This window comes from Phyllostomus discolor, chromosome X, assembly GCF_004126475.2.
Source record: "Phyllostomus discolor isolate MPI-MPIP mPhyDis1 chromosome X, mPhyDis1.pri.v3, whole genome shotgun sequence".
NCBI classification, from domain to species: domain Eukaryota; kingdom Metazoa; phylum Chordata; class Mammalia; order Chiroptera; family Phyllostomidae; genus Phyllostomus; species Phyllostomus discolor.
This window is the reverse complement of record NC_050198.1, coordinates 48,666,704-48,694,471: the sequence shown is the minus strand read 5'-3', so window position 1 is coordinate 48,694,471 and position 27,768 is coordinate 48,666,704. Positions and strand designations below refer to the sequence as shown.

Genomic DNA, 27,768 nt, shown 5'->3' with positions numbered 1-27,768 from the left:
ACAGGCCCGCACTGAATCCACTGAGCTACACCAGCCTGGGCAAGAACTGAAGAATTGTTAAGTGCCTCTTCCAATGAACTAACAAGATATGCTTCTAACTTTTAATCATCAAAAGTATCACCCTAGAGAAAATGGTACTGCTAAATACTATTACAAGAGTAGCTAACATCTTTTTAATCAGAATGTTCAACTCAGGAAACTTCCAAGACTGTAAGTCAGGGTGTATCATTAAAATTTTGGAGCACACTGTTCACTGAAGGAGAAAGGGCACTTCAAGGATTTCATTTAGCATTTTGAAAAATGCCCTTTAATGAAGCCCCAAAGGAGACTGTTCACCTCATAAAGTAAGCAGTGTGTTATATCTTTAGGTCAGTACTCTTTTCCTCAATTCTTTGGTTAAGATAGTGTAATGGCTAAAATAACTAACTAAATTTAGTGGATACAATGATATAAATTGTATTATTTATAACAGTACTAATATGATATATTTAGGAACTTAATAAGATGGTACTTATGACTATATGATACTACTAAACAAAGGAACAATAATCACTTTAAAAAATGGTGGATTTCCACATACTTACATAAACAAATTCGTCAAAACTTATCTTTCCATCTTTATTTCTGTCACCATCCAGCATGAGTTTCTGAATAATTTCTCTCACTTTATATCCCGGTAATGGCATATTAGCTTCCTTGAAAAGCTCATGAAGTTCATAGTCACAAATGAATCCATTGCTGTTGAGATCTTTGTAAAAAGGAAGAGTCAACAAAAAAGGATAAAAATTTTAAAAGGAATAAATTAACATTATTTTTCTTCATTTGAGGCTGTTTGTAACCTCATCTAAATACAATTTTGCCCTTCTTATTGTTTGGTATCTAAGGTTGTCTGACAGGGAAAAACAAATTTTAACATAAAGAGCAAGGTTTTATTTACATCAGGTATCCTTTATGTTAAACAGTGTACAAGTAGCTTTGCTTAAAATAGCAACCCAAATATTAAGAAAGCACAGTCATTTCATAAAATCAGTATTAAATCATTAAAAGAATTATTAATAGATTGGCCCTGGCTAGTGTGGCTCAGTGGACTGAGCTCCCGCTTGCTAACTAAAAGGTCACTGGTTCGATTCCCAGTAAGGACATATGCCTGGGTGGCAGGCCAGATCCCCAATAGGGGGCGCACAAGAGGCAACACACATTGATGTTTCTCTCCCTCTTTCTCCTTCCCTTCCCCCTCCCTAAAGAAATAAATAAAATCTTAAAACATAAAATAGATTATACACCAATAAAATAATGACATGGTATTAAAACAATTTCTTATATAGCTATTTCAGTCTCTTATGTTCCTTATTCCTCCATTAGTCTAATAGAATAGTTTTATGAATTAATCCTAATTATATTACAAAGCATACCTGAAATTTAACATCTTCAATGCCAATTTCTTAGGAGTTAATATAAGTAAACATTAGTCCAAGACAAATATAGAGTTCATAAAAATAACTGGAGTTCTGAGTAATGTGTTTATTATGACTCTATAAATAACCTTTTGTGTGTGTGTGCTACTAGAGTTTTAGTAGAGTATGTATATCTCAGTACTGATGATGCTTAATCTGAAACTGTTAAATTAAAAAAACTGATCAATGACAAAAGTTTAGTTTAATGAGAAAGAGAGCTAATATACTGAGGGTTGTAATCACTTGAGCATATGTTTTTTTTCTTAATAAAGGAAGTTTGACTTTCACCAGCAATTTCAAATACCCACTGTTCAACAGTGCTTTTTATTCCTTATGTTCCCAGTCACTTTCATATATAAATTTAATTATTATAATAAAAGGAAACAATCTGAATAGAGAAATGACCCAAGATGATCATGGCATTATCAAAAAAATGTTTTATGAATAGTTAACCTATTACTAATCTAATCTATTTTAACATTACTTAAAAATTCTGCCCTAGCTGGTGTAGCTCAGTGGATTGAGCACCAGACTGTGAACCAAAGAGTTGTTGGTCTGATTCCCAGTCAGGGCACATGCCTACTGGGCAGATCCCCAGTAGGAGGAATGTGAGAGGCAACCACACATTGATGTTTCTCTCCCTTTCTCCCTCCCTTCCCTTCTGTGTAAAAATAAAAACTAAAATCTTAAAAAAAAAACAAAAAACACAAAACTTCTACCAGATGCTATTCTTAGGATTGGGGATATTGCAACCAATGAAAATCTTGCTGTCAAAGAGCTCACATTCTAATGAGAACTAATAGGCAAAAATAACATGAAGTATGAATATAAGACATAAGTGCTACGAAGAAAAACAAAGCAAGGGATTAGACTAGGGGTCAATTTGTTCTGCCTCATTCAGGGGACATTCAGAAACTTCTGGAGATATTTTTGATTGCCACTTTGAGGAAGTTGTTTTTAAATGAAGACTTACTTGAGGTAGGGAACAAATCATGTAGATATCTGGAGAAAAGATTGCAGGTAGAGGAAATAGCAAATGCCAAGTCTGTGATGTAGAACACTGTCTAGTGTGTTTAGGGAACAGAAAGATCCAGTGTGACTTGAGCAAAGTGAGCAAAGGGGAAAGTGAGAGATGAGTTTAGGGAGGTGATCATAAAAGCTCTTAAAGGCCATGAGACATACTTTGGACTTTATTGTAAGTATTATCTAAGTGAAATTCGTATTGGCTAATTTTTTGCTAATTACTAAAATATTAAATATCCTGTATGAAACTATTTCCCCAACATTTTGAAGGCTGAAAAAATTCTATGTTTAATTTTAATGACATATATTTAGAGTCAAACATATGTTCTTATAGATGATTACATTTTAAATCTATCAGTTAAGATCTCTATGCTTTTAAAACATCATCCCAAACTACTCAAAGCCTCTGAAAATCACTCACATTTCCTTCAAGGTAAAACACTTAATTCCCCCAGGGCACATCTTCACTTTCATTGATTTGAATTTATACAAAGGCCATACATCAAACACTACATTAGTAAAGTGTTTATATGTAGAAATCAATCCAGCAACATCTGCACAGTCACTAAAAAGAACAAAGTAATCCACAGGGTACTGCAGAAGGATTTTAGCAACTTTTGATGAATGAAATTCTTGGGTTTCAATACACCTTCTCCCATGCATATACTGATCTGTTCCTCCCATTTCTTTAAACAGTTAACATTGAGCTCACTGCTAGTGTGGCACAGTGAAAGATACACAGCATAGTTTAAAGGACACACCAGTGAGAGTAATGTGATACAGGACAGAATTTCATCTTGGCTACTAATTTGCACAATTTATCTCTCCAGGTCTTAGTTTTCTCATCTGTAAAAGGAGTGCTTTGGATCAAATGATCTCTAAGGTACCAATTTGGCTCTAACACAACCTGATTCTAAATTCAGTATACACATAACTTCACAAACCACACATACACATACTTTTTTTTAAAACTGAGGTAAAATACTAATATATATTAAAAACAAATATAGAATAATATTTTGATCATTGCTATAACTCATTATCTAAATAAATAGTCCTTTATTTTTCTGACACCTTTATTGAAGGAGATACCTTATTCCTTGCAAGTATCAAAACTTTGTCCATTTTTTCCCTGGCTGGTATGGCTCAGTGGTTGAGTGCAGGCCTGCAAATCAAAGGGTTGCTGGTTGGATTCCCAGTCTACGGCAAATGCCTGAGTTGCAGGCCAGGTCCCCATTAGGGGGCACGTGAGAGGCAATCACACATTGATGTTTTTCTCCCTCTCTTTCTCCCTTCCCCTCTCTAAAAAATAAAATTAAAAAATCTTTTTAAAAAATAAGAAAAAACTTTGTCCATTTTAACAATTTCTTATAGAAAAATATTTTTAAATATGTTCTACTTTACTCTGACTTCTGAAATGATATATGAGTATAATTTAACCTTGCTATTGACTCCAGTTTAGACCTAGCAAAGAACAGGTACTTCATTGTTCTTTTTGTATTCTCAGTGATATAATAGAAGTAGATGGTAGGGATGTTTAAAACTAAATATTGGAGAACTATAATGAATTTAAAGGTACATGAAAACCAAGGCCCTGAGAGTATAGTCTATCTGGCAGTTTATTCGAAATAGAGGTGTAGGCAATGGGGAGAACCACCACTTGTGTGAACTGCCCTGAAATAGCCTCTCACATGCATTAATTAGAAGCTCACTGTTATGATTAAAAGATGCTAGGAAGTAGCCAACCTAAAATATAACTAACATAAAATAACCACATATGGAAACTACATTTTGAAATCAGAGTAGTAATAACAAATACTTTTAGTAACTGACAGAAACATGTTAAGGGGGGAGGGTTGGTGGAATAAGAATTTGTCATTACATGACAATCTTATTAGGTTGCAAATCCCTTGATGAAGATTCTTCTAAATCTTTTTATCTCCCACCCCCAATTATGTCCACATAGTACCTTGCATATAATAAGCAAATGGGAAAAATTCATTTTGTAGTATCATTGATTCTCAGGTGTTAACCAGGAAAAGAATGTTCTAATCTAATGAGCATTTTGAAAACAAAATTAAACAATGACAAAAATACAAAAATATGACCACAAGACTAAATGGCAATTCCATCAGGAAACCACAATGACAGAAATATCCCTTAAATAACATTCAATCTCATTCACTTTGTTCTAATCCTGTCCCCACCCAGCAGCCTTCAAATCTGTAATTTGGTTTTCTAAGTGGACACACCCACCCAGGAGTACTCAAGTAGACAACCAGTGATGGTTGTCAGGTCAGGACCTCTTTCATGTCTGTAATGTAGAAACCTGCTCTGCTTTATTAAGAGAGACTCTGTGATAAATTGAGCGCTGTATTTTTTCCTGTATAATGCACATTTTTTTTTCAGGGAAAAATAAGGATGCACATTATACATGGGTAGTTCCTGAAATACCCTGCATCTGTTCTTATGTTTTGTCATTATTTGTTACATAAAATTTCTTATACCATAATATGCTCAAAAATGCTGACATTGCTTTATAACACAAAAACAAATATCTAAATATAAATAAATAATCGAATTAAATAATTAAAACAAAAGATTTTTCCCTGACAGTTTGGAACAAAACTGTGGGTGTGCATTATGCATGGGAGCACATTGTACACAGCAAAATAGGATGCCTACTCTGTGGCAGGCACTGGGCTAAATACCAGATACAGAAATTAATCAGGCAGAACATCCTGGTTCTTACTTGAAACTGTGGCTTTAAAACCCAAAATTTTTGAGTCACCTGGAATACCTATCCTATATTTTTGCTGAGATGAGAAAAGAACCATTGAATATGTGTCATTTAGTTCTACAGATTTTAAAAGCTTTACCTATTCTGCTATTTCCCCTTATTTTATCAGATCCAGCTTTTATTACCTCTTGTAAAGGTATTTTTTCTGTTCATATTTTCCTTTTTTATTGAATTTATTAAGGTGACATTGGTTCATAAAACCATACAGGTTTCAAGTGTACAACTCAAGAAAACATCATCTGCACACTGCACTGTGCACCCATTGGATCAAAGGCATTTTAATGTTAGTGCTAGTTAATTATATCAAGCTTTTTTGGCTTTAAATTGTTTTATTTATTCATTTATTTCTTTATTTTTAATTAAATTTATTGGGGTGGCACTGGTTAATAAGATCATATAGGTTTCAAGTGTACATTTCTATGATATGTGATCTATATATTGCATTGTGTGCTTAAGCTCCTAAATCATACCTTTTGAAGAAAACACTTTCAATAAGAAGGCAGGGGGAGACTAAAAGGCAGCTTGCAATTAATTCTACAAAATCTCCCAGCTGGTAAAGTACTTGAAAGATAAAATTAGGTGCAATTATTTTTAAAGACAGCTTTATGCTAATTTTATTTCCAATCCCCAGCCAATGCATGCACACACACACACACACACACACACACACAGACACCCTTAAACAATATCCGAGATTTAATGTGATGTGCTTTGAAAGGGCAGAAAATGAGACAGCACAGTGGCATTTTAGAAAGTGTCCATCTCATCAGTGACATTATTAAGCAGGAGCTCAAAAGTATGTTTGATGATGAACTTTTCCTTTCCTGAGTTTGACATAAACATTGAGAATTTAATAATAAACTGACCCAAAACACAAAGACCTAGATTGAAAATAGTTTTAACAACTGGAAACTAAAATCACAACCTCCTGGCAGGAAGGCAGTCCTTGATTTTCTCAAAGTGCAAATATACTGGAATCTCTTTCTGACTAATTTACCATTCTTCATTAACTATACATTGGCATGGGGTAGGACAGGTTCTGCATTTTGAAGACTTCTGTTCCAGCAATATACATTCAACCACCTGATAAGAAGGTATTATCATACAACCTGCATTATCTAGAACATTCTCAATGTTTCTGCAAGCACATACCCCAACTTGTTGGTCCAGAAAGTATGGGTACTACCGGTATACATTAATGGGAGGCAGGGACAAAGAAACTCTGCCTACCCACTAAACAAAGTTTCCACAGTAGAGTAGAGCTAAATTTCAATAAATTGACCGTGCTCTTATTTTTAAAGAAAAATCATTACACTTAAAAAAAAGAACAATCCCTAAGAGGCTCCCAACACTGTACCAGAGAGGCCTGTCTTTCATACCGCTTACTGCATTTCAGGAAGGAACCAACTGTTTGTAACAACACATTCTCTCCCAGGTGTTTCTTCTCTCTCTCTCTCTCTCTCTCTCTCTCTCTCTCTCTCTCTCTCTCTCTCTCTCTCTCTGCATTTTGTTTTAAAAGAAACCTCATTATACTCTTCTGCCAAGTATTATTTTAAAGGCCAGTTAACTCTCCAAACACCCTCCCCCAAATGACCTTAAAGTAAATAAACTTATTATGCAGCCATGTTCCTGCAGAAGGTTGAATCACACCAAGAATGCATATCCTTAAAAGGAAATGTTTTCCCTCCCCTTGTATCCTGTTATTTAAGCTATTTTAAGTACTTGTCCGAAGAAAGCTGAGCCAGAATTCAAGTGGTTTTGATTTTAGCTGCTGTTTTACACTGTCCATGTCCAGGTGGCACGTGGAGTAATCTATCACTTCAAATGCATCCTTTGGGGTGCTACTTGCTCTTATAAATCTGACAGTAAGAAAGACTGGGATTTCCTTCGACCCTCCTCAGGTTGTTTGTGTGTGTGTGTTTTGCTTTAACCACCCTTGAATCTGTCTAAATCTAGTATTTCTCTTTATACAGAGGTCGCATATGTGTGTCCTCATCTGGAACACAGATGCAACCTCTTTTCTAACCCACTCTGGACAGTGCTCATTAGGACTTGACAGAAAAAAAAAAACAATGAAGTGCAGATGTACTTCCTTTCAGAAAACATGGTCTGTAAGTTCCATTTAATTTAATCAGTATCTTTCATTAAATTTTTGCACTTAAAAAAAGACAAAAGGAATCTAACAATAATGGATTTACATACATACACACATGACCTTGAATGTTCACGAAAGCTATACACAATATACTGATTTTAAACAGTTGGCCAAAAGACTTGTGCAGAAGAATTTAGACTGTATTCCATCCTAAGAACTAAGCAGTAAAGTCAAGCTTTTATTGACATTAAAACTTTAGAAAAGGCAGATGCTAAACATCTCCAGATGCTTAGCTGAACATAGGCTTTGCCTTTCCTAGTTTATACCTTTTGAGGTAGCTCATTCTAGTAAATATAAGATGCACCTTAATGGGTCCCAGATAAAGGTAGAATGAAGGTTGCTAAGAATTCATACTAATAATAGATCCCCTGAGGTGAAGGTCAAGTACGGCTAATGGCTGAACAAGGTTAGAGAGCTGAGACCAGGCAATCAAAAATGTCTAACAATCCATCAACTCAAAATTTCCAGCAGTTGGACCATCATTTTCCACCTGCTGCTGTTTTTCCCACCTTAAAAATACACAGCTACACACACACTAACATGAATGCATGCTCACACATGTGTGTGCTCTTGCTTTTGTCCCCTGACACACCCACACACTTTTACTCCATCTCATGCCATCAATACATGGTTTTCAGACTATTGCAAGACCTCCATTTCTAGTATTCCATCCATAACTAACCAGATGGCACAGTGAAAGAGCACTGGTCAATTTATTTTGGGGGACTATAGTTTTTATTTTTAAGTCATAATTAAACAAATGCACACTAAACCACCATGCTTCTTGTGGAATCACCCTGATGTAGTTTTTATATACTACAGAATATCAAGTAATTTGAAACAACTCAACTTCTTGAGATGAGACAATCTGGTACTGCTACAATCATAACCAACATCTTTTGGCTTAGTTTGGCAGGCAACCTCAAAGCAATATATCCACACCATTCCTAGTCATTTAAAAAAATCCATTATTCTTTTATTTCGAACCTGCTGAATTTGTGTTAAAAAATGAGGGGGGAATGGTGGAATGAAAGGGAAGGGAGTAGTCAAAGAACATATATGAATGACCCATGGACATGGACAATGGTGTGGGGATTGATTGTGGGTACAGGGAATTGGGTGGGACAGAGGAGGGCAAAGGGGAAAAATTAGGACAACTGTAAGAGAATAAACGAGAATAAAAGCATAAAGTACAGTCTCGATACCTTAGGAGGGAAAAAAGTCAGATGCATTAGGAGGATTAAAGACCAATCTGAAAAGACCGATGTTACATGAATTTATCTTTATTACAAGTAATCATCCAAATGATCAGTAGTTTCCATAACAAGAATGTAAAAGGCATATTCTAGTTGGTAGATATTTGCTTAAGTGTTCTAAAAGTTTGATTTATTCTTCTTTAGAAAGAACTCAAGCAGCATTACAGCATTTAAATTAAAAGACAAATATGAAGTAGCAAAAAATTGAGAGCCAAGGCTTCTGTTACACCAGTGGAAAATACTGGAAACAAATGTTAAGAAAATTAAAATAATAAAACAACAACAACAAAAAGGACTGTTTGGAACTTAACACTAAGCAGGTGCAGAAAGTGAATGAAAGGAGAACTTTAAAATCCTAATATTGATTTACTGCTAGTAAGAATTTCAAAGAAATGTTAATTGATTGATCAAAACCTGTGATTAGTGGTAATTACAGAGATTTTTCTCCACACACTGATTTTGCTGAATTTCTAAAGAGAAAAATCAAGGCTATCATTGTTAATAGATGGAAAAAATCATATAATGATTTCTGTATTTTGTCACAATTGAATTGAGACCAAATAGTCCTCACTACTGACCAAATAAGAACTGTCCTTGACAGGAAAATAAGTTATGGAGCTTGTTTTAAAAATCAAGTTTCGGCCCTAGCTGGCATAGCTCAGTGGATTGAGTGTGGGCTGTGAACCATAAGTGTCACAAGTTCGATTCCCAGTCAGGGTACATGCCTGGGTTGCGGGCCATGACCCCCAGCAACCGCACATTGATGTTTCTCTCTATCTCCCTCCCTTCCCTCTCTAAAAATAAAGAAATAAAATCTTTTTAAAAACTTAAAAAAAACCATCATTAAAAAAAAATCAAGTTTCCCACAATGAAGAAAAAAATTCAGAGGATTTCCATAACACCTTTGACAGTTGCCTGAGGTCTCTGTAACTAATAACAACTAAAAACTGCAAATATTTTAAAAGAAAATTAAAAGATTCAGCTGGGTCTTTAAACACTTTTCTAATAGACTACACATTAGCCTTTGTTATGCTGAAAAAATATATAAATTTTATGTGCTATAATGTAATGGCTAAAACCTTTAAAATTCTACCATGATGAAAATCTTTTCTTTTAGCAGCAAAGGTTCCCATTTATTGGTCCTTCTATATATTGCAATCACTGCTAAGTGGATTGCATGCAGCACTACATTTAAACATTTTAGCAATCCTATGGGGAAGTACTATTTAAGATCCCCATTTTAGAGATGGAAGAATTGAGCACTGAACAGTTAAATAACTTCCTAAAGTCACATAGTAGTGTCAGGATTAGCATTTCTTTTTTAAAAAATTTTTATTGATGTTCAAATGCAACTGTATCCATTTTCCCACCACCACCTTCCCCTGCCCTACCCACCTCCATCATGATGAAAATCTTCATAAGAAAGGCCTTTTTGTGTTTATAGTTGATAATGACAAAGTCCCAGTACATGAAAAGACTATGTATAATTCCTTGGGATTCAATCAATTAAATTTCTATTGAAAACCTAACATGTGTGTAGCACTGAGCTAGATACTGAGGGAGGAATACAAAAGAACAAAATGCAGAACAGGAAGAAATTTGGGGCTCCAGAATTCCTATGTACAGCATATAGAGTAACGGCTTGCATACATTAGGAACATACGCCTGATAGGGACTCCAAGACATCACATGATCCAATCTACTGCCTTTGGGAAGCTGTTCACCAATCCTAAATCCTCCAAAATGTATGATTTAAAATACTATATAGCAGTTCCAACAATGACTCTTTCTTGCGGTCCAACTCCTCACTTAGTGCAATTTAACCCTGCTTCTTCCACAGAAGTAATTGATTGGGGAGCCCTCTTTATATCACTAAGCTTTTAAAGAGCAATTAATCTCTTACTGATAAAGATATTCCAGTCCCATCAGGTAAACATATTTGAATTATCTTTAAGTTTAAAAAATATTATTCACACAAATATTTCCAAGATGCGGCATGAGAACAGGGTCTGTATTCAACAAAAACATTTATTTGAAGAAGCAAGGCCTTGAAGATTAAAAACTACCAGTAATAAGTCATGGTCTCTACCTCAAAATTCTATTCATAAAGAAACAAATTAGGCTGTCTGCAACACTGAAAGATGAATTTAAATACAACAGAAGGTTCAAAGAAAATGTAATCCTTACACAATTATAAGGATATTTTACAGAATAATGAGACTTTAAAATTCTCACAGCCAAGAACTCAGCTGCTCTTTTTTCATAACCATTCCAGTATCAGACTGGGTAGTAGTCTCACAGTCAGTGGCATCTATGGACTGCCTTTCTCTCTCTCTCTCTCTCTCTCTCACACACACACACACACTCATGTTAGATTCTAGACTATTTGATTTTTTTCTCGTTAGAATTCTGGTGGGATTATGAATAGTCATTCTGGCTGGGACTAATTACTCTTTCCAAGGGATGCCTTCATAGAAAATGTTGATAAAAAATGTATGGGAATCTCCTGGCTGGTGTGGTTCACTGGATTGAGTGCCAGCCTGTGAACCAAAGGGTCACCAGTGTGATACCCGGCCTAGGGTTGCAGACCGGGTCCCCAGTAGGGGGCACATGAGAGGCAACCACACATTAATGTTACTCTCCTTCTCTTTCTCCCTCCCTTACCCTCTGCCCAAAAATAAATAAATAAAATCTTTTAAAAATACAGGGGAATAAGGATGTACATGTTCTCACTTTTCACTAATGGGATTTTCAACACAGGTCAAAGACTAGATTCAGGTTTAAATGACAAACTATTATGATCTAACTGTATATACTTTAATCAATGAGATACCAAATAGTAATAGTTTATGTCTATAAGCATATGTTGACTCATGTGAGTATATACATCAATAATCAGTTCCTATTGTTTTCTCATTTTCTTTACAGACTTGACCTGAAATTTGGCACTGAAATTTGGAATATAAATGCCTTAGCAAAAAAACTGCTTCCATAGCTGCTAAATTCTAAGACTTGTTATACTATATTAAAAGATAAACCAAATGGCATGCTATGACTTCTCATCTTATACTGATACTATAATTTAACGTGAAGGTAGAACAGTCTAAATTATGCAAAGGTAGCAAATATACATGAAAAAAAGCAATAAAGCCATGCTAATTAGGGAAAGGCAATACAGTATCTAATAATTCTTAACATTTTCAGGGGTCACATATCCCTTTGAGAATATGGTAAAAGCTCCAAATCTTCTCCATGGAAAAATGATTCACCAAATATGACAACATCATAAAATTTGTCTAAAAATTTCAGGAGCCACAGCAACACTAGTTCCTGAACCAAAAACATTTGATCATATTAGATATTAGATATAATTAGAAACAATACAATTTAAGTGTAGCTTTTAAAACTTTATCACATCGATGATTAACTGTCTTGCCCTAAGGTTCGTAATTAACCATTCATACGATTTTTAAGAGAAATAACTTTGGTTAGGGCCAAATAAAGATTGCTTTACTATAGCTATACTGCAAAAAGATACTTACCAACTTTTGCAAAGGCCTCTTTGAGTTCATCAAGCTCATCTTTGGAAATCTGAGTGGTAGCCATCTCATCCATTTAAAGAAGATCTGAGGAGAAACTCCAAAGGTTTCAGACTTTAAAAACTTTTTTGTGATAAATATATTATAAACATTCCTGTGAAATTCTCATCTAAGGAATAATTTAAGCAGAAAACCAATGTCATCTGAATAGGTTCCCATATAAGTGGCTACAGTCAAAATAAAGAAAATAAACAAATGAGAAGACATCATTTACCAAGTTACTCAGAAAAAATATTCCTGAATCTCATTTTTAGAGTATAAGGAAGAGTCTAGGTACCTGGTAATGACAGTAAACAGATACACAATAGAAATTTTTAGTTGCATGTGACCAAAGATTCATGTAAAATATGAATCTTTCCTAGCAATCCATTCATTTTTAAAATTTATCCCACTGTTTATTTCCATTTTCCAGCTTTATTGAGATATAATTGGCAATATTATGTAAGTTTAAGGTATACAACTTGATGATTTGATATATGTACATATTGTGCATAGATTACCATAGTCAGATTAGCTAACGTGTCCTGATCACCTCACATTCATTGTGAAAACACAGATTTATAAAAATTTTACTGATTTTAGAGAGAGAGAAGAAGGGAAAGAGATAAACGTTGATTTGTTGTTCCACTTATTTATGCATTCATTGGTTGATTCTTGTATGTGCCCTAACTAGGGACTGAACCTGAAACCTTGACTTATCAGGAGGGGGAGATGCTCTAACAGACTGAGATAGCTAGCCATGAAAATACTGATTTTTATTTATTTATTTTTGTTTGATTTTTTGTTTTTAATTACTTTATAGTTGTTCAATTAGTTATTTGCATTTTCTCCCAACCACTTCCCCCCAGCCAAATCTCCCTCCCTCCCTTGCTTCCCCCTCCCCGTAGGTTTTGTTCATGTGTCCTTTACAGTAGTTCCTAAAAAACTTTCTCCCCACTGTCCCCTCCCCGCTCCCCTTTGACTATTGTTAGATTGTTCTTAATTTCAATGTCTCTGGTTATATTTTGTTTGCTTTTTTTCTTTTGTTGATTATGTTCCAGTTAAAAATGAGATCATATGGTATTTGTCCCTTACCGCCTGGCTTATTTCACTTAGCATAATGCTCTCCAGTTCCTTCAATGCTGTCGCAAAGGATAAGAGCTCCTTCTTTCTTTCTGTTGTGTAGTATTCCATCATGTAAATGTACCATAGTTTCTTGATCCATTCATTTACTGATGGGCATCTAGGTTGCTTCCAGCACTTGGCTATTGTAAATTGTGCTACTATGAACATTGGGGTGCACAGGTTCTTTTGGATTGGTGTTTCAGGGCTCTTAGTCCCATACAGTTGGTTCTCTTTTCATTTTAACGCTGTTTTCATTAGCCATGCAGAAGCTTTTTTAATGTGATGAGGTCCCATTTGTTTATTCCTTCCTTTATGTCCCTTGCTTTAGGGGACATATCAGAAAACATTTATTTTTAAATAGCACATTAATACCTACCAGTCACTCCCATTAAAGGAAGAATCAATTAAAACAAGTTACATTTGCCCAAACAAATTACATGATATAGAAATACACAAGTGGTGCTAATAAACATATCTTTATGCACATAACATTATTTGAATCTATACCCTTTCAGATTTGGCTCTATTTAACCTATTTTGCCAATGGAGCAGGGATTGGCAAACTATGACCTTTGGCCCAATCTGGGCCAAGTATAATTTTTATAGATAAATAAATACTTGCAGTCAATTTTGATGATAAGGCACATTAACTTTGAACCCCAATAAAGTAAAATATTATCCCTCACAAATTCCATTCCTTTCAGTTTCCACCATAATGCAATATAAATTTATAATGACTGATTTTTTTAAATTAAATAAAAACAGGCTTTTACAGAACATAAAACAGAACTTGCCTGTTCATAAATTTTTCTTACCTATGATGTTAATATGATACAAAAGACTGACGATTTCTCTGTAGATTGTAAATTAGGTAATAACACTTTTCAGAGTGGTCTCAAGATCTATAAGGTAATGAAAGATCTTCAGCTAGATTTGATGTCAGGCATTCTAAAGATTAAGAGTAAAAAGCAATTTTTCATAAGTAAGCTACAACCCAATGATAGTACTTTTTTAAAATATTCTATATTTTAGTAATATGATGTTCAACACTTCTGATTACAAAAATACAATATAAGATTTGTTCCAATTTCCTTTACACACATTTTAAGGAATCACGTTTTCAATACAGAATTACTACCCATTGCCATGAATTATGTCATAAAGAACAATGGCACAGAAAGTCTGAAAGTGAGACTGCCTCAGAAAATCCCAAACATGTGGCCTCTCCTTTATTTCTAAAGGTCCTTTCCAGTTTGGGCGGTTTGTCAGTCAGGAATAAGCTAAAGTATGTGAGTTAAAAAAAGACATTTGATTTTATTCTCATACTACCATGTCACTTCCATAAAAAGGAAAATTAGACAAAGATGGTTCTGGACATAACCCCACCTATCCAACCCTTCATTTCTGCTGACCAGTGGGTTCTGACTAAATTCTTCCAGTTCTTGCTTTTGCAGGCAGCAAGACTGAACAATGCAGAAATCTCTCACACAAGATGACTCGTGTCATCTTAGAGTGGAGTCCTGTGAGTTCTTTATATATTTTGGAGATCAAACCCTTGTTTGAGGCCTCATTGGCAAATATGTTTTCCCATACAGTTGATTCTCTTTTCTTTTTAATGTTGTTTTCTTTAGCCGTGCAGAAGATTTTTTTATTTTAATGAAGTCTCATTTGTTTGTTCTTTCCTTTATGTCCCTTGCTCTAGAGGACATATCAGTGAAAATATTGCTGTGTGGAATATCTGAGATTTTCCTGCCTATGTTTTCCTGAAGGACTTTCATGATGTCACAACTTACATTTAAGTTTTTTTCCATCTTGAATTTATTTTTGTGCATGGTGTAAGTTGGTGATCAAGCTTCATTTTTTTGCATGTAGCTGTCCAGCTCTCCCAACACCATGTGTTGAAGAGGCCATTTTGGCTTAATTTTATGCTGCTGCCCCCTTTGTCAAATATTAATTGACCCAGAGACTTGGGTTTGTTTCTGGGCTCTCTGTTCTGTTCCATTGGTCAAAGTGTCTGTTCTTATGCCAGTGCCAGGCTGTTTTGATTACAGTGGCCTTGTAGTACAGTTTGATATCAGATATCGTGATCCCGCATACTTTGTTCTTCTTTCTCAAAGTTGCTGCAGGTATTTGGGGTTGTTTATGGTTCCACATACATTTTTGAAGTGTTTGTTCTATATCTTTTCTTCCTTTTCTTAAAGCAGTCCAATTAGCATCTCTCGTAGAGCTGGTTTGGTGGACGTGTATTCTCTCAGCCTTCTTTTGTCTGTGAAACTCTTTATTTCACCTTCCATTTTAATTGATAGCCTTGCTGGATAGAGTAGTCTTGGTTGCAGACCTCTGGTTTTCATTACTTGGAATATTCCTTGCCATCCTCTTCTGGCTTGGAGTGTTTCCATTGAGAAGTCAGCTGCTAGCCTTATCAGGGCCTCCTTGTATGTTACTTCCTGTTTCTCCCTTGCTGTCTTTAAGACTCTTTGTCTTAGAATATTGCTATTTTAATTATAATGTGTCTTGAAGTAGGCCTTTTGGGTTCCTCTTAATTGGAACTCTCTCTGTTTCCAGGATGTGTATAAATTTTTCTCTCATCAAATTAGGGAACTTTTCCATCATTAATTTTTCAAACAAGTTTTCTATCCCTTGCTCTTCTTATTCTTTTCCTTCTCGTTCCCTATTATACTAATATGATTGTGTTTCATGTTGTCTTGCAGTTCCCTTAACACCTTTCCATTCTTTCTGAGTCTCTTTACCTTTTCTTCTTGCTCTTTCTGGGGTTTTTTCTACCTTGTCATCCCACTCACTGATTCAATCCTCTCCTCCATCCAACCTGCTTGTAATTCCTTCTGGAGTGTTTTTTTATTTCCAATATTTTATTGTTCATTTCTTCCTGGATTTTGTTTATAGCTTCTATTTCTTTTTTCATACTGTTGTAGTTCTCACTCAGCTCCCTGTAGTTGTCTATGAGTTCCCTGAGCATCTTTATAACCATTATTTTGAATTCTATATCTGATAGTTTGCTTACCTCTGTTTCATTTAGCTCTTTTAGTGCGGAGTCTTTCATTCCTTTTTATCGCATGTTCTTTTTTTGTCTCCCCATTGTAGGTGACTGTTTTTGTTTGTTTCTGTGCTTCCTGATGATTCGCTTTGCTAGCTGTCTTTGTAGGGTGGACTTCTATGGTAAGAAGTCTATGGGATTCAGTGGTGTGGTCTCTTTGATCTCCTTGTCTAGATGCTCTAGATTTTCCCTTTCTTCTGTTTGTGTGGGCTCTCTTGTTGTACTTGGGTTTTTACCTTTTGGTGGTTCCTTTGTTGGTGGGTTCTCTCCTCCTGCAGGTACACTGATGTTCACAGCTCCAACCTATTCTTGTATGTGACCAGTGGCAGGGGTAAGCAAAATGGATTAAGACAGTGGGAGAGTATTCTATGGGATTTAAAGTACCAACAAGTAGAGAAGATATAAGAGATTCTTTGCATAAGTGTACTGTTATCTGTGACATTTCACCCAACTAGCCACTTTTTATGTAAGTTGAAAGAGAGATAAGACTCTTGTTAGAGGGGAGGAGGATTGTGAGCTGAATCCAGAAAACAGAGCACTTGTGCAAGGTTAGATGATAAGATATAGTGAGAGTAAAGGATGGAAATTAGGTGTAGTGTGTGAGAGAATAGAGTGAAACACAACAATAATAATGCTCAGGATTAAAGTGAAGTGGGCTAAGATCAGGGAGGGGTGCTGTGTAGTATGTACAATTGTATGGAACAACAATGATTTACAATAGTACTGGAACAACAATAATATGACAAGAAATATATGATTTGAATAACCAGAAAAGAAAGTACATGATGAAGAGTAGTGTGTTATTGGAACATGAGTGAAGTGAAAGAAGGAAAATTAAAATAGAATAAAGAGAGAATAAGGAAAACCAGTCTAACAATGCAATTCAACAGAAATAAAATGAGGAAAACTAAACATATGGAAGAGAAATAAAAAAATACTAATAAAAGTGGTAAAAATAATGAAATAATAATAATAATACACTTAAACAATAAAATGCCAGGTCTATGTGATAGAAAAATGACATTTGTCTCAGTTTCTCAATTTTGGGGGTTAGCCTTGTGCTCCCCCTTTGGATCTGTCTCTGGACCCTTCCTAACTCCATGTCTTATTGTCTCACTTAGGGGAAGAGGAAAAAGAAAAAAGAGAGAGAGAAAGGAAAAACATAAGTCTCCTGCTGACCTAAAACCTGTTCAGCGAGTTCTGCTGGTCTTCCTGGATGGCACAGGAAGATGGAAGCTGGACTTCAATTTTCTCCCTTCCTATGATTTTGAGAGGATGGGGACCAGGTCTGGGCTGCAATATTCACAGTTGCCCAGCCTCCAGCCCAGGTTCTCTGTGAGCTGCCAGGCTCAAATCAGCCACTCCATCTTTGGGTGCATGCAGCTCAAATCACACTTGGGGTGAGCCAGCTACTGGAGAATTCCTTACAAAGCAGCTTCCCACTGTTCTGAACAAGTGCAGGGCTTTTCACACAGCCCAACTTTCCAACCAGTCCAGAGACTATCCAAGTCAGGGTCCAACACGGCCCAACTCCTCCCTTCTCTAGGTGTCCCCCAGCACCCCAGTTCCTCTGGTGCCAGTGTCTACAGTCCCAGCAGATGTATACCTCTTCTCTGTGTCTACCACTTCATCTCTATTCCCCCCAGTGACTTCCAGCATCCAGGTCCCTCTTATTGCCAGGCTGCCCTCCCTGCTCTGGTAGGGGAGGGAGCTGGTGATCTAACTCTTCAACCCATATCCTGCAGCAGGCAGTGGGCCAGGGGCAATAGCAGCCCAGGTCCCTGCACAGATTCCAGGGACCTTACTATCCCAGCATAATAACCATCTGTTTTTCAATGTCCTATACAATTTTTAGCCTCCAAACTTCATATAAGCTGTGGTTCCATTGGCTGTTCACTCCGTTCCTCAGAAGATCGGCTAGGTGTTCCAGCTGGGCACAGGGAGAACTGGGCTCTGCTCTCACCTACCTCACCGCCATCTTACCCAAAGTCAGATTTAAAGGCTCACAATATATGCTTTATTTGACAAAAATCAACTTTTAAATTAGCTATTTCATTCAGGCCCCCCACACTATGAATTTTTTAAAAAGGCTTGTCCTTAAGACTACTCATAGGTATTTGATTGTATCTTTAAGGAAACTGAGTAACTAGTACTATCTTGGGAGAAAGCATCACATTACAATAATTTAGGAAACTGCCAGGTAGGTAGCATCAATAGATTTTTAAAAATTAAACTCTTAGAAAGCCCTGGCTGGCGTAGCTCAGTGGACTGAGCGTGGGCTGGGAACCAAAGTGTCCCAGGTTCGATTCCCAGCCAGGGTACACTCCTGGATTGCTGGCCATAACCCCCAGCAACCGCACATTGATGTTTCTCTCCCTCTCTCCCTCTCTCCCTCTCTCCCTCTCTCTCCCTCCCTCCCTCTCTCTCTCTCTCTCTCCCCCCCTTCCCTCCCTAAAAATAAATAAATAAAATCTTAAAAAAAAGAAAGTATACAATTCATTGTTTTAAAAAAAGTATTAAAAAAATTAAACTCTTAGAAAGTATAGACATTCCACTGTTCTTCATGGGGCATTGTACTTTTGGGCCTTTTCCTCTCAAAGCAGCGAAAACACTCTAGACTGGGGCTTAGAAACAAGACATGATTCAACATGGTTATTGCCCTTTAGACACTTCTTTCAGTCTTAAGCCCCTTAACAAGCTGTTGTTCCTCACCCAAGGTTGCAGTATGTTTTAATAGAAAGACCACTGGTTGGGAGACCAGAAGACCTCAATTAATGCCCTGGCATTATTTCCTATCCATGTGTCTATGAGCACATTGGTTTAGTCTCTCTGAGTCTTAATTTGCTCATTTGAAAAGAGCATAAATAATATCTACTTCCCCAGGGTCCTTGTGAAGATTAAAGATGGCAAATGTGAAGGCACAGTATAAATGATAAAGTATACTTTAAGGAAAGATATCAAACCTTTCGTTAAATCTTTAAGGAATGAAAATGGAGAATAAATGAATGCCTAAGTAATTGTGAGAGACTATTTAAATACAGGGTGGGGCAAAAGTAGGTTTACAGTTGTAAATATGTAAAAAACAGAGTTTATGCTTGTATTATTATTCATTAGTTATTGTATTATTTGCCATACAAACAACTCTAAAGCTACTTTTGGCAAACCCTATATAAGTCATAAGTTCTACGTAAGAAAGTTTAAAATGGAATATATGAAAAGTTACCGTATTTGCTCTGTGATTATTGAGTACAGAGTATAACAGATCTCCTTCACATATAAAAAATTCTAAGCCTTTTTAGTCAAAGTTATTTGAGAAAGATGGGCCTAAAGAAAACCTGCCTACTACTTTTTACTCATGGCTCTATTTGGCTCCTTCATCAGGGGTTTCTAAACACAACTTGAAGAGCAGCCAGGAGACAGTAAAAAATGTACAAATTTTACTTTAAATATTTTAAGGCCACTTTGAAAAATACCTAATGGCTTGTCAATATTGTCACATTCCTCGTAATTTGCACATTTTTTCACAAGCAACGAAAAGTAAAAGGTGAAGAGGTAAAAAGTAAATATTACTTGCCGAAAGTAAAGTTCACGCTCAAATTCACAGTAGGTGATTTCCAGGCAAAAAGAAAGCCTGACTTTTCCCCCTCAGTCTTCCTACAAAAGTGAACTTTATTTACGTGGATAGAGAGACACGCAGAGAGAGAACTGTTACTGAAAAAAAAAGAAAGAAACATATTTCCCCCCATTTAAATGTACCAAATGAAATAGTAATCAAAAGTAAAAATCTCCCAGGGTCTCTGCATTTTTCTGAATTCTCTCATCTGCAAAGCACTCTAATCTGTCTCTAGCTCCTAAGCCTACCTCTTCTCCAAAGGGAAAAAAGCAGCAAGGAAAGAGCAAACTCTCTCTCTCCCTAACCATCTGAGGCACAGGAAAAGAGATTTTCAAATAAGGGAATAAAACAAAAGCAAACAAAACCTTGTTTGTTTTTTTCATAAAAGGATATGGTGTACAACAGGGTCTGAATTCAGGGCGTCACCCATAGAGGAATCTTATGCCTATGAAGTCATCCCTAATTATGGAGTTTGACTAACAATACAGCAATTATGAAACCACTCCACTGCCTCATTTGACTGTGCTTAACCCTGAACACAAATCTTTGTTGAGAAAGGTATACCTGCAAATAACTACCTGAAACTATTACTCAAATTCTCAAAGGTATTTGTCGGGGATGAGGAGGGTGCTTGTTTTCATCCCCTAAAATGCTTTACTTTTAGGAATGGAGCTGACGGAATAATCTATTTACTAATCTGTGTCATTCAGTACCATGTGGGCCTTGAGGCAGGGCACACACATTGGGAATCTCATCTGTGGGTAATGAAGAGGTGATAATGAACTTTATATATTTTTTTTCTTGAAATTGAAAGGCAACTAAAAGAAAATAGCAGGGGATATACCACCATAGACAATCCCAGCCACGAGTATGCCTAGTAAATAGAACTGGGAAAGTAAGGCTGATTACTTAAATCAGAGATTTGGCAACACATACTTAAGCTAGTATCATGAAGAGAGCAACAAAGAGTGGACAAAACATGGAAAAATATATTATTTTATACTATGAATGAAAAGAAACACCACCAGAGTCACTTCTATGTGTGAAAATTCAACAGTGATTAACAAAAACAGGTGTGTCTTTATCCCCTTCCGCCATCCAAAACAGGCAGGGCTTTGAAACACCCACACTTCACATATCTACCTGTATCAACAGAAACTGCCACCTTGCCTCCTCCCTAGTTAAGCAAGTCAACAGCACTAATCTCCAGGGCATGCAACAGTCTGTGAGCTATAGCTCACCTACTCTTACTATGCTTACTCAAGCTCCAATCCCATGTTTCTGAATGACTTTAGAAAATTTCAACTTGAATATTTACCGCATTCATTCACCCACTTATTTATTTATAGCCAAGCTTTAATTAAAGGCTTAGTATGTACCAGGCAGTGCTGGGTGCTGCAAATATAGAAAATTAGAAGCCAAAGTCCCCTTTTCTCAAAGAGCTTACTGTCTAGTGGGGGAAACATGGAAAAAAATGACATAGCATTAGTGCTATCATATTTACTGAGTGGTAGGCATCAGCAAAAGTTTTCCAGAGCAGGTGATTTTTGAACTTTATCTTAGAATGTAAGTAGGTCTATCTCAGACAGATAACACTGATAAAGGCATTCAAGGCACAGACACATAAAGACAAGAGTATTTTCGGGAGCTGGAGAAAGACAGTGTGGTCGAAGCATTGTATCTAGGGTTTGTGACAGATATAACTGGAGAAGGTCAGGGTCTGATTCAGAAGGGCTACAATCAAAATCTGGACTTGAGACCTGACTGGTGTGGCTCAGTGGGTTGTACATCATCCACAAACCAAAAGGTCTCCAGTTTGATTCCCAGTCAGGGCACGTGCCTTGCTTGCGGGCCAGGTTCCCAGTTGGGGGCGTGCAAGAGGCAACTGAGACTAATGATTCTGCCATATATCAATGTTTCTCTCACTCCCTTTCTCTCACCTTTCCCCTTTCTCTAAAAATAAATTTAAAAATTCTTTCAAATACAGGCCTGACCTTCTGGCCAAGGGAGAAGGAAGCTCAGTGAGGAGGATTCCAGTCAGGAAAGTCTGAATGTCCACAACTGAATTTATTGCTACATTATTTCCTTCCCTTTCAAGTAATTCTCCTGGTAAATCAGGTCTCGTCTCCTTTTCAACTTCCCCATCTTCCTCAGTCTCCAGCTTTATAAATTTGGCCACAATAAACAGACAGAGGGGTGAAATCAATCACTAAGCATTCTGGGTTCTTCTATCATACCCTTTTATCATCTCATGTCTGACCTACTCCAAAAGCCTTTTGTAGCTAATCTATCTAGCCTTGTCTCCCTCCAATGTATTCTTTATACTGCTAATTTCCTGAACAGTAGATCTATGATATATTCCATTCAAAAGAAAGTCCCAACTTTGAAGCATGACATTCAAGGCTTGCAACCTGCATTGATACCTGCCTATCTCCCTAATGTTACTGCATATTACATGCAGTACACCCTTGAATCACACTACATTAAAGATGCGCCACTCCCCAAGCAGGCCATGTATTTCCTCACCTCCAGTCCTCCTGTGTATAATGCTCTTCAGCCACTTCCTATCTATTCTTCAAGAGCATTTTTCAAAAAGATTTTGTTATTTTTTTTAGAGAGAGGGTATGGGAAGGACAAAAAGAGAGAGAAACATCAATGTGCGGTTGCCTCTCACATGCGCCCCATTGGGTACCCAGCCTGCAACCCAGGCATGTGCCCTAACTGGGAATCTAATCGGCAACCGTTTGGTTTGCGGGCCGGCACTCAATCCACCAAGCCACACATCAGCCAGTGCTCTTCAAGAGCATTTTTAAAAAGATTTTATTTATTTATTTTTAGAGAGAGAGGAAGGGAGGGAGAAAGAAAGAGAAACATTGATCGGTTGCCTCCTGCACATGCCTTGACCTGAGACTGAACCCACAATCCAGGCATATGCCCTGACCAAGAATCAAACCATTGTTCTTTAGCTTTGCAGGATGATGCCCAACCAACTGAGCCACACCAATCAGGGCTTCAAGAGCATTTTTAAGGAAGTCTCTTCAGACTGTCCCCATCTGAGACCAAAACTTCTCTCTTCCCAGTACTCTCACAGAACTGTGTGTTTTCTTCTATTACAGTCAGTTCTGGATTCTCTCAGACGGCTCTAATTTAAAATACTTTGTTTTACTCTCAGACCATATGTACCGATTTTTGAATGGGAAAATATAGTCACCACAATGATAGCATTTAATGCTATTATACAAAGTTCTTTTATGGCAGATACTATATCCCATTCATCCTCATATTTCCAGCCCCTGTCACAATGTCTCTGGAGTAGGTAATAATAATTATTATTAAGGCAATATAATAGCATATTGTTGTAAGTTTGTATTACAGCAGCTAACATTTATAGAGGGCTTATATTTCACATGGACTGTACTAAATGCTTTATATACATTATGCCTGCTACTTCTCAGAAATCCTATATGAACCAGGTGATATTGTTATTACAATTTTACAGAAGAGCCAACAGGCTTCAAGAATTTGAATAACTTGTATAAAGTCACATAGTGAGAGAGGTAGAGCCAGGTCTCAAACCCAGGTATGCCTAACACCAAAGTCAGTATTCTTAACCATTAACACTATATAGTCTCCTCAACAAACACTTACTGAATGAATTTATTTCATCAACAAGACTGTAAACTTTAATATTAGAGTAGAAATACAGCTTACTCATCTCTTTTCACCATAGCACTTGGTATAATGCATGGACACAGTACATTCTCAATAAATATCTTTTGAATTAAAAATAACCCACAACTAGTACCTACAACCATTTAGATCATGTCAGTTCCCTTTCAGGAAGCTATAATTGCTTATGCTTAAACAGGTGTTTAATCTCTGCCTGATACTCCAAGGTCCTCTAGAGTGGTCCTGTTAGTCACACCTAACCAACTTTACCTTTCAACAACACTCAGTAGCTTTTGTTTCATCCTGCCCCTCCTTATTTCCCTCTCTCTTAGAAAGAAGCCCCTCTGTATATCTAACTCTCACATTTATAATGACCCCCCCCTTTTCTTCTCTTCCTATCCAAATTCTACTCAATCTTCAAGGTTCAGCAGAAGCCTCATCCTCTCCCAAACCATGTTTCTCAATGACTTCACCTCTGCTCTTTTTCTTCAGTTCTCACAGCATTTAAAATCTTGCCACAAAACTTAGCAATTCAATCATAGACTCCTGAGTATAGTTATATATGTGGACATGAGGACAGTGGAGCTGGGAAACCCACCATCCTACTCAATTCAGTTCATCTCCCTCCTCCACACAGATCCTCAAATTTAGTAAAAGAATAATCTTCCCCAATAAAAGAGAACCATTCTTTTATCAACAGTTCACAAATATTTGTCTAACCACTTGATCTGCAAGTTTTATTTAAAAATTATTTCTCAAGAACAGAGTCTAAACTTAATCTTCCTCTCCTGTACTCCCACAGTAATCCATTGCTGGATGCTGGGTACAGAGACATGGCTCAAAAATTACTCCAACTACCTGCCACATTTTGAAGGTAGGAATAATTCCCAGCATGCCCAATATCCAATGATTATTGAAATTGTATTAGGGAAGAAACAAGAGCCTAGGGACTTTTAGAAACAAGAGTTAAGAGACTTTGCCCAGGACAGAGCAATGCAGCAAATGTAAAATTAAAAGACTGTGTATGAGAGAAGGCAACTAACTACTGTTACCATAAAAACAAAATCAAAGAAGCTATATAACACATTGCTTTGTGGAAAGAAGACTCATGCCTATTAGAGCTATTGGAATAATTTCAAAACTCCTAACAAACATGACCATGCTATTTAGAAGTATGAGTGGTTGCCAGAAAATAGAGAGTGACCTCTCTCTAACTAATATTAAGTTGTTTTCATTAAAGAGTAAGGGATTCACTTAGTCCTCGAACTGAAATCACCAAAACTGTAATTGTGCAAAACACATTGAATGCAGGCAAAAGATTCAGTAAAGAATATATAAAATCTGTCTGGAAAAAGTCCAGCCATTATTAATAAAACAAGAGTGGTTTGTGTGACATCGATGTAACCTGGCAGCCAAGGAGAGTAGACTGGAATGTGCATGTGTGAACAATGATGACTTCACTGAACTAATCAGTGGGGCAGTAGATGCCGTTGAGTGAGCATGTGTACTGTGTAGCCATCATATTCAAAAGGTCTGAGTATAGCAACGAATCTGCCTCAAATTTTGCATTAAGCTTGAACATTCCTCCATGGAAACTATTCAAATGGTTCAGATAGGGCACAGCTATGGGTAAATGATGATGGGCTGTTTCATCACAACAATGTGCCCACTTATGCATCATATCTCGTGCAGACATTTTTGTGAAACATCAATGACCCTGGTGACTCAGCACCCCTGCAACTCAAATTTGGTGCCCTGCAACTTCTAGCTTTTCCCAAAACTAAAATCACCTTTGAAAGGGAAGAGATTTCAGACCATTGATGAGATTCAGGAAAATACAATAGGGCAGCTGACGGTAATTGGGAGAAGTGAGTGAGGCCCCATGGTGCCTACTTTGAAGGGGACTGAGGCATCATTGCCCTATGTAAAATGTTTCTTGTATCTTGCATTTTCTTCAATAAATTTCTCTATTTTTCCTATTACATGGCTGGATACCTTCTGGACAGACTATATTATATATTCCAAAAGTTCTTTCTTTAAAACACTGGGGTACAGTGATCAGACAACAGAAAGAAATAAAAGGCATCCAAACTGGAAAAGATAAAGTAAAACTGTGACTGTTTGCTGAAGACATGAGGGTGTACATTGAAAGCCCCTTAGGCTCCACCAAAAAACTCCTTGACCTAATAAGTGAATTTGGCAAAACAGCAGGATACGAAGTCAATATTAAGAAACCAAAGGTATTTTTGTACACTAACAGTGAAATATTAGAAACAGAAATCAGGGAAAAATCCCATTTGCTAGAACAAGAAAAATAAAGTGCCTAGGAATAAACTTAACCAAGGATGTAAATGACCTGCACTCAGAAAACTTTACAACACTGAAGAAAGAAACTAGGGAAGACACAAACAATGGAAGCATATACCATGTTCATGGACTGGAAACACTAACATCATCAAAATGTCCATACTACTCAAAGCAACTTATAAAGAAATATATAAAGATTCAATGCAATCCCTATTAAAATACCAATGACATATTCCACAGATATAGAACAAAAATTTCAAATATCTATATGGAACCATAAATGACCCCATATAGCCACAGCAATTTTGAGAAAGAAGAACAAAGTAGAAGGGACCACAATACCTGACATCAAACTATATTACAAGGCCACAGTAATCAAAACAGTCTGAAAGGCATAAGAAGAGGCACGTAGATAAATAAAACAGAATAGAGAGCCTAGAAATAAACCCAAGTCTCTATGGTCAATTAATATTCAATAAAGGAGGCAGAACATAAAATGGAGTAAAAATAGCCTCTTCAACAAATCATGTTGGGAAATCTAGACAGCTACATACAAACAAATGAAACTCGACCACCAACTTATACCATATACAAAAACAAACTCAAGACAGATAAAAGACTTAAATATAAGTCATGACACAATAAAAGTCCTAGAGTAGAACATAGGGAGGATAATCTCAGATATTCCTTGCAGCAATATTTTCACTGATATGTCCCCTAGAGGAAGGGACATAAAGGAAAGAATAAACAAATGGGACTTCATTAAAATAAAATGTTTCTGCATGGCTAAAGAAAACATCAGCAAAATGAAAATGGAACCAACTGTATGGGAAAATATATTTGCCAATGATACCTAGGACAAGGGTTTAATATCGAAAATATATAAAGAACTCATATAACTCCTCTCCAGGAAGACAAACAACTCGATTGAAAAATGGGCAAAGGACTTGAACAGAGACTTCTCCAAGGAGGACATACAAAGAGCCCAGAGACATATGGAAGGATGCTCACCATCATTAACAATCAGAGAGATGCAAATGAAAACCACAATGAGGGGATCTAAGATGGCGTCGGAGTAGGAAGGAGCAGATTTGGCTTTCCTCTGCTCAGGGGAGAGAGTCCTGACCGATCTTTGGAGTAGAAAGGCAAGCAAACAACATATTTCAGCATTTTTGAAAACAGAGGACCAAGGATTGTGGCAGAACCGAAAGAACCAAGAACGGATCCTAGGGGGAGTGCTGCATCAAGGTAGGCTCCCAGGACAGGCATGTGGTCCCAGGGCTGCGGCCCCAGGCCCAGGGGCCACGGCTGGGCTTACCATAGGGTTCTTGGGAGAGAGCCAGGTCAACTGCTCCCTCCCCAGCCGAGCAAGGTCTGGGCGGCTCTGGGAGGAATCCAGGTGCTGGCAAACACACCGGGTGGCGAGCAGCTTTGGAGGCGGTGAACACCAGAGCCGAGTCGCGCTGCGGACCCGGACTCCCAGGGTCACCGTTCTGGCTGGAGCTTTGGCGGTGAGAGAAGCCGGGCCACTGTGGAGAGCGGCGGGCTCGATCGGGAGGAATTTCTCAAGAGGAAGGAGTGAATGGACAAAGACACTGTTTGGGGAATTCTCCTGAAGTGATCAGTGGCTCTGGCCTGTCTGCTCCCCAGCTGTGAGAGCGCGGGCGGCGGACGGGCCACGTCCACTCGCGGGAGCGCCGGCGCAGGGGCGGTGCCTGCGGGGGGAGCATCCC

At 37.2% G+C, this 27,768-nt stretch overlaps 1 protein-coding gene across 4 annotated transcripts in view; it reads right to left on the bottom strand.

Annotated features, from left to right (window-relative positions):
* PLS3 (plastin 3) overlaps positions 1-27,768 on the bottom strand; it is a 97,306-nt gene that overhangs the window by 27,611 nt on the left and 41,927 nt on the right. For 3 of the 4 annotated variants that reach the window (XM_036016789.1, XM_036016786.1, XM_036016787.1), the window contains exons 2-4: positions 14,207-14,293; positions 12,231-12,314; positions 585-748 (exon numbers count right to left, since the gene is read on the bottom strand). In XM_036016789.1, coding sequence (XP_035872682.1) covers positions 585-748; positions 12,231-12,303 — 237 coding nt within the window. In that variant the 5' untranslated portion in view covers positions 12,304-12,314; positions 14,207-14,293. Of the gene's footprint in view, positions 1-584; positions 749-12,230; positions 12,315-14,206; positions 14,294-27,768 lie in introns of those variants that run through there. The other variant, XM_036016788.1, reaches the window with a different exon arrangement.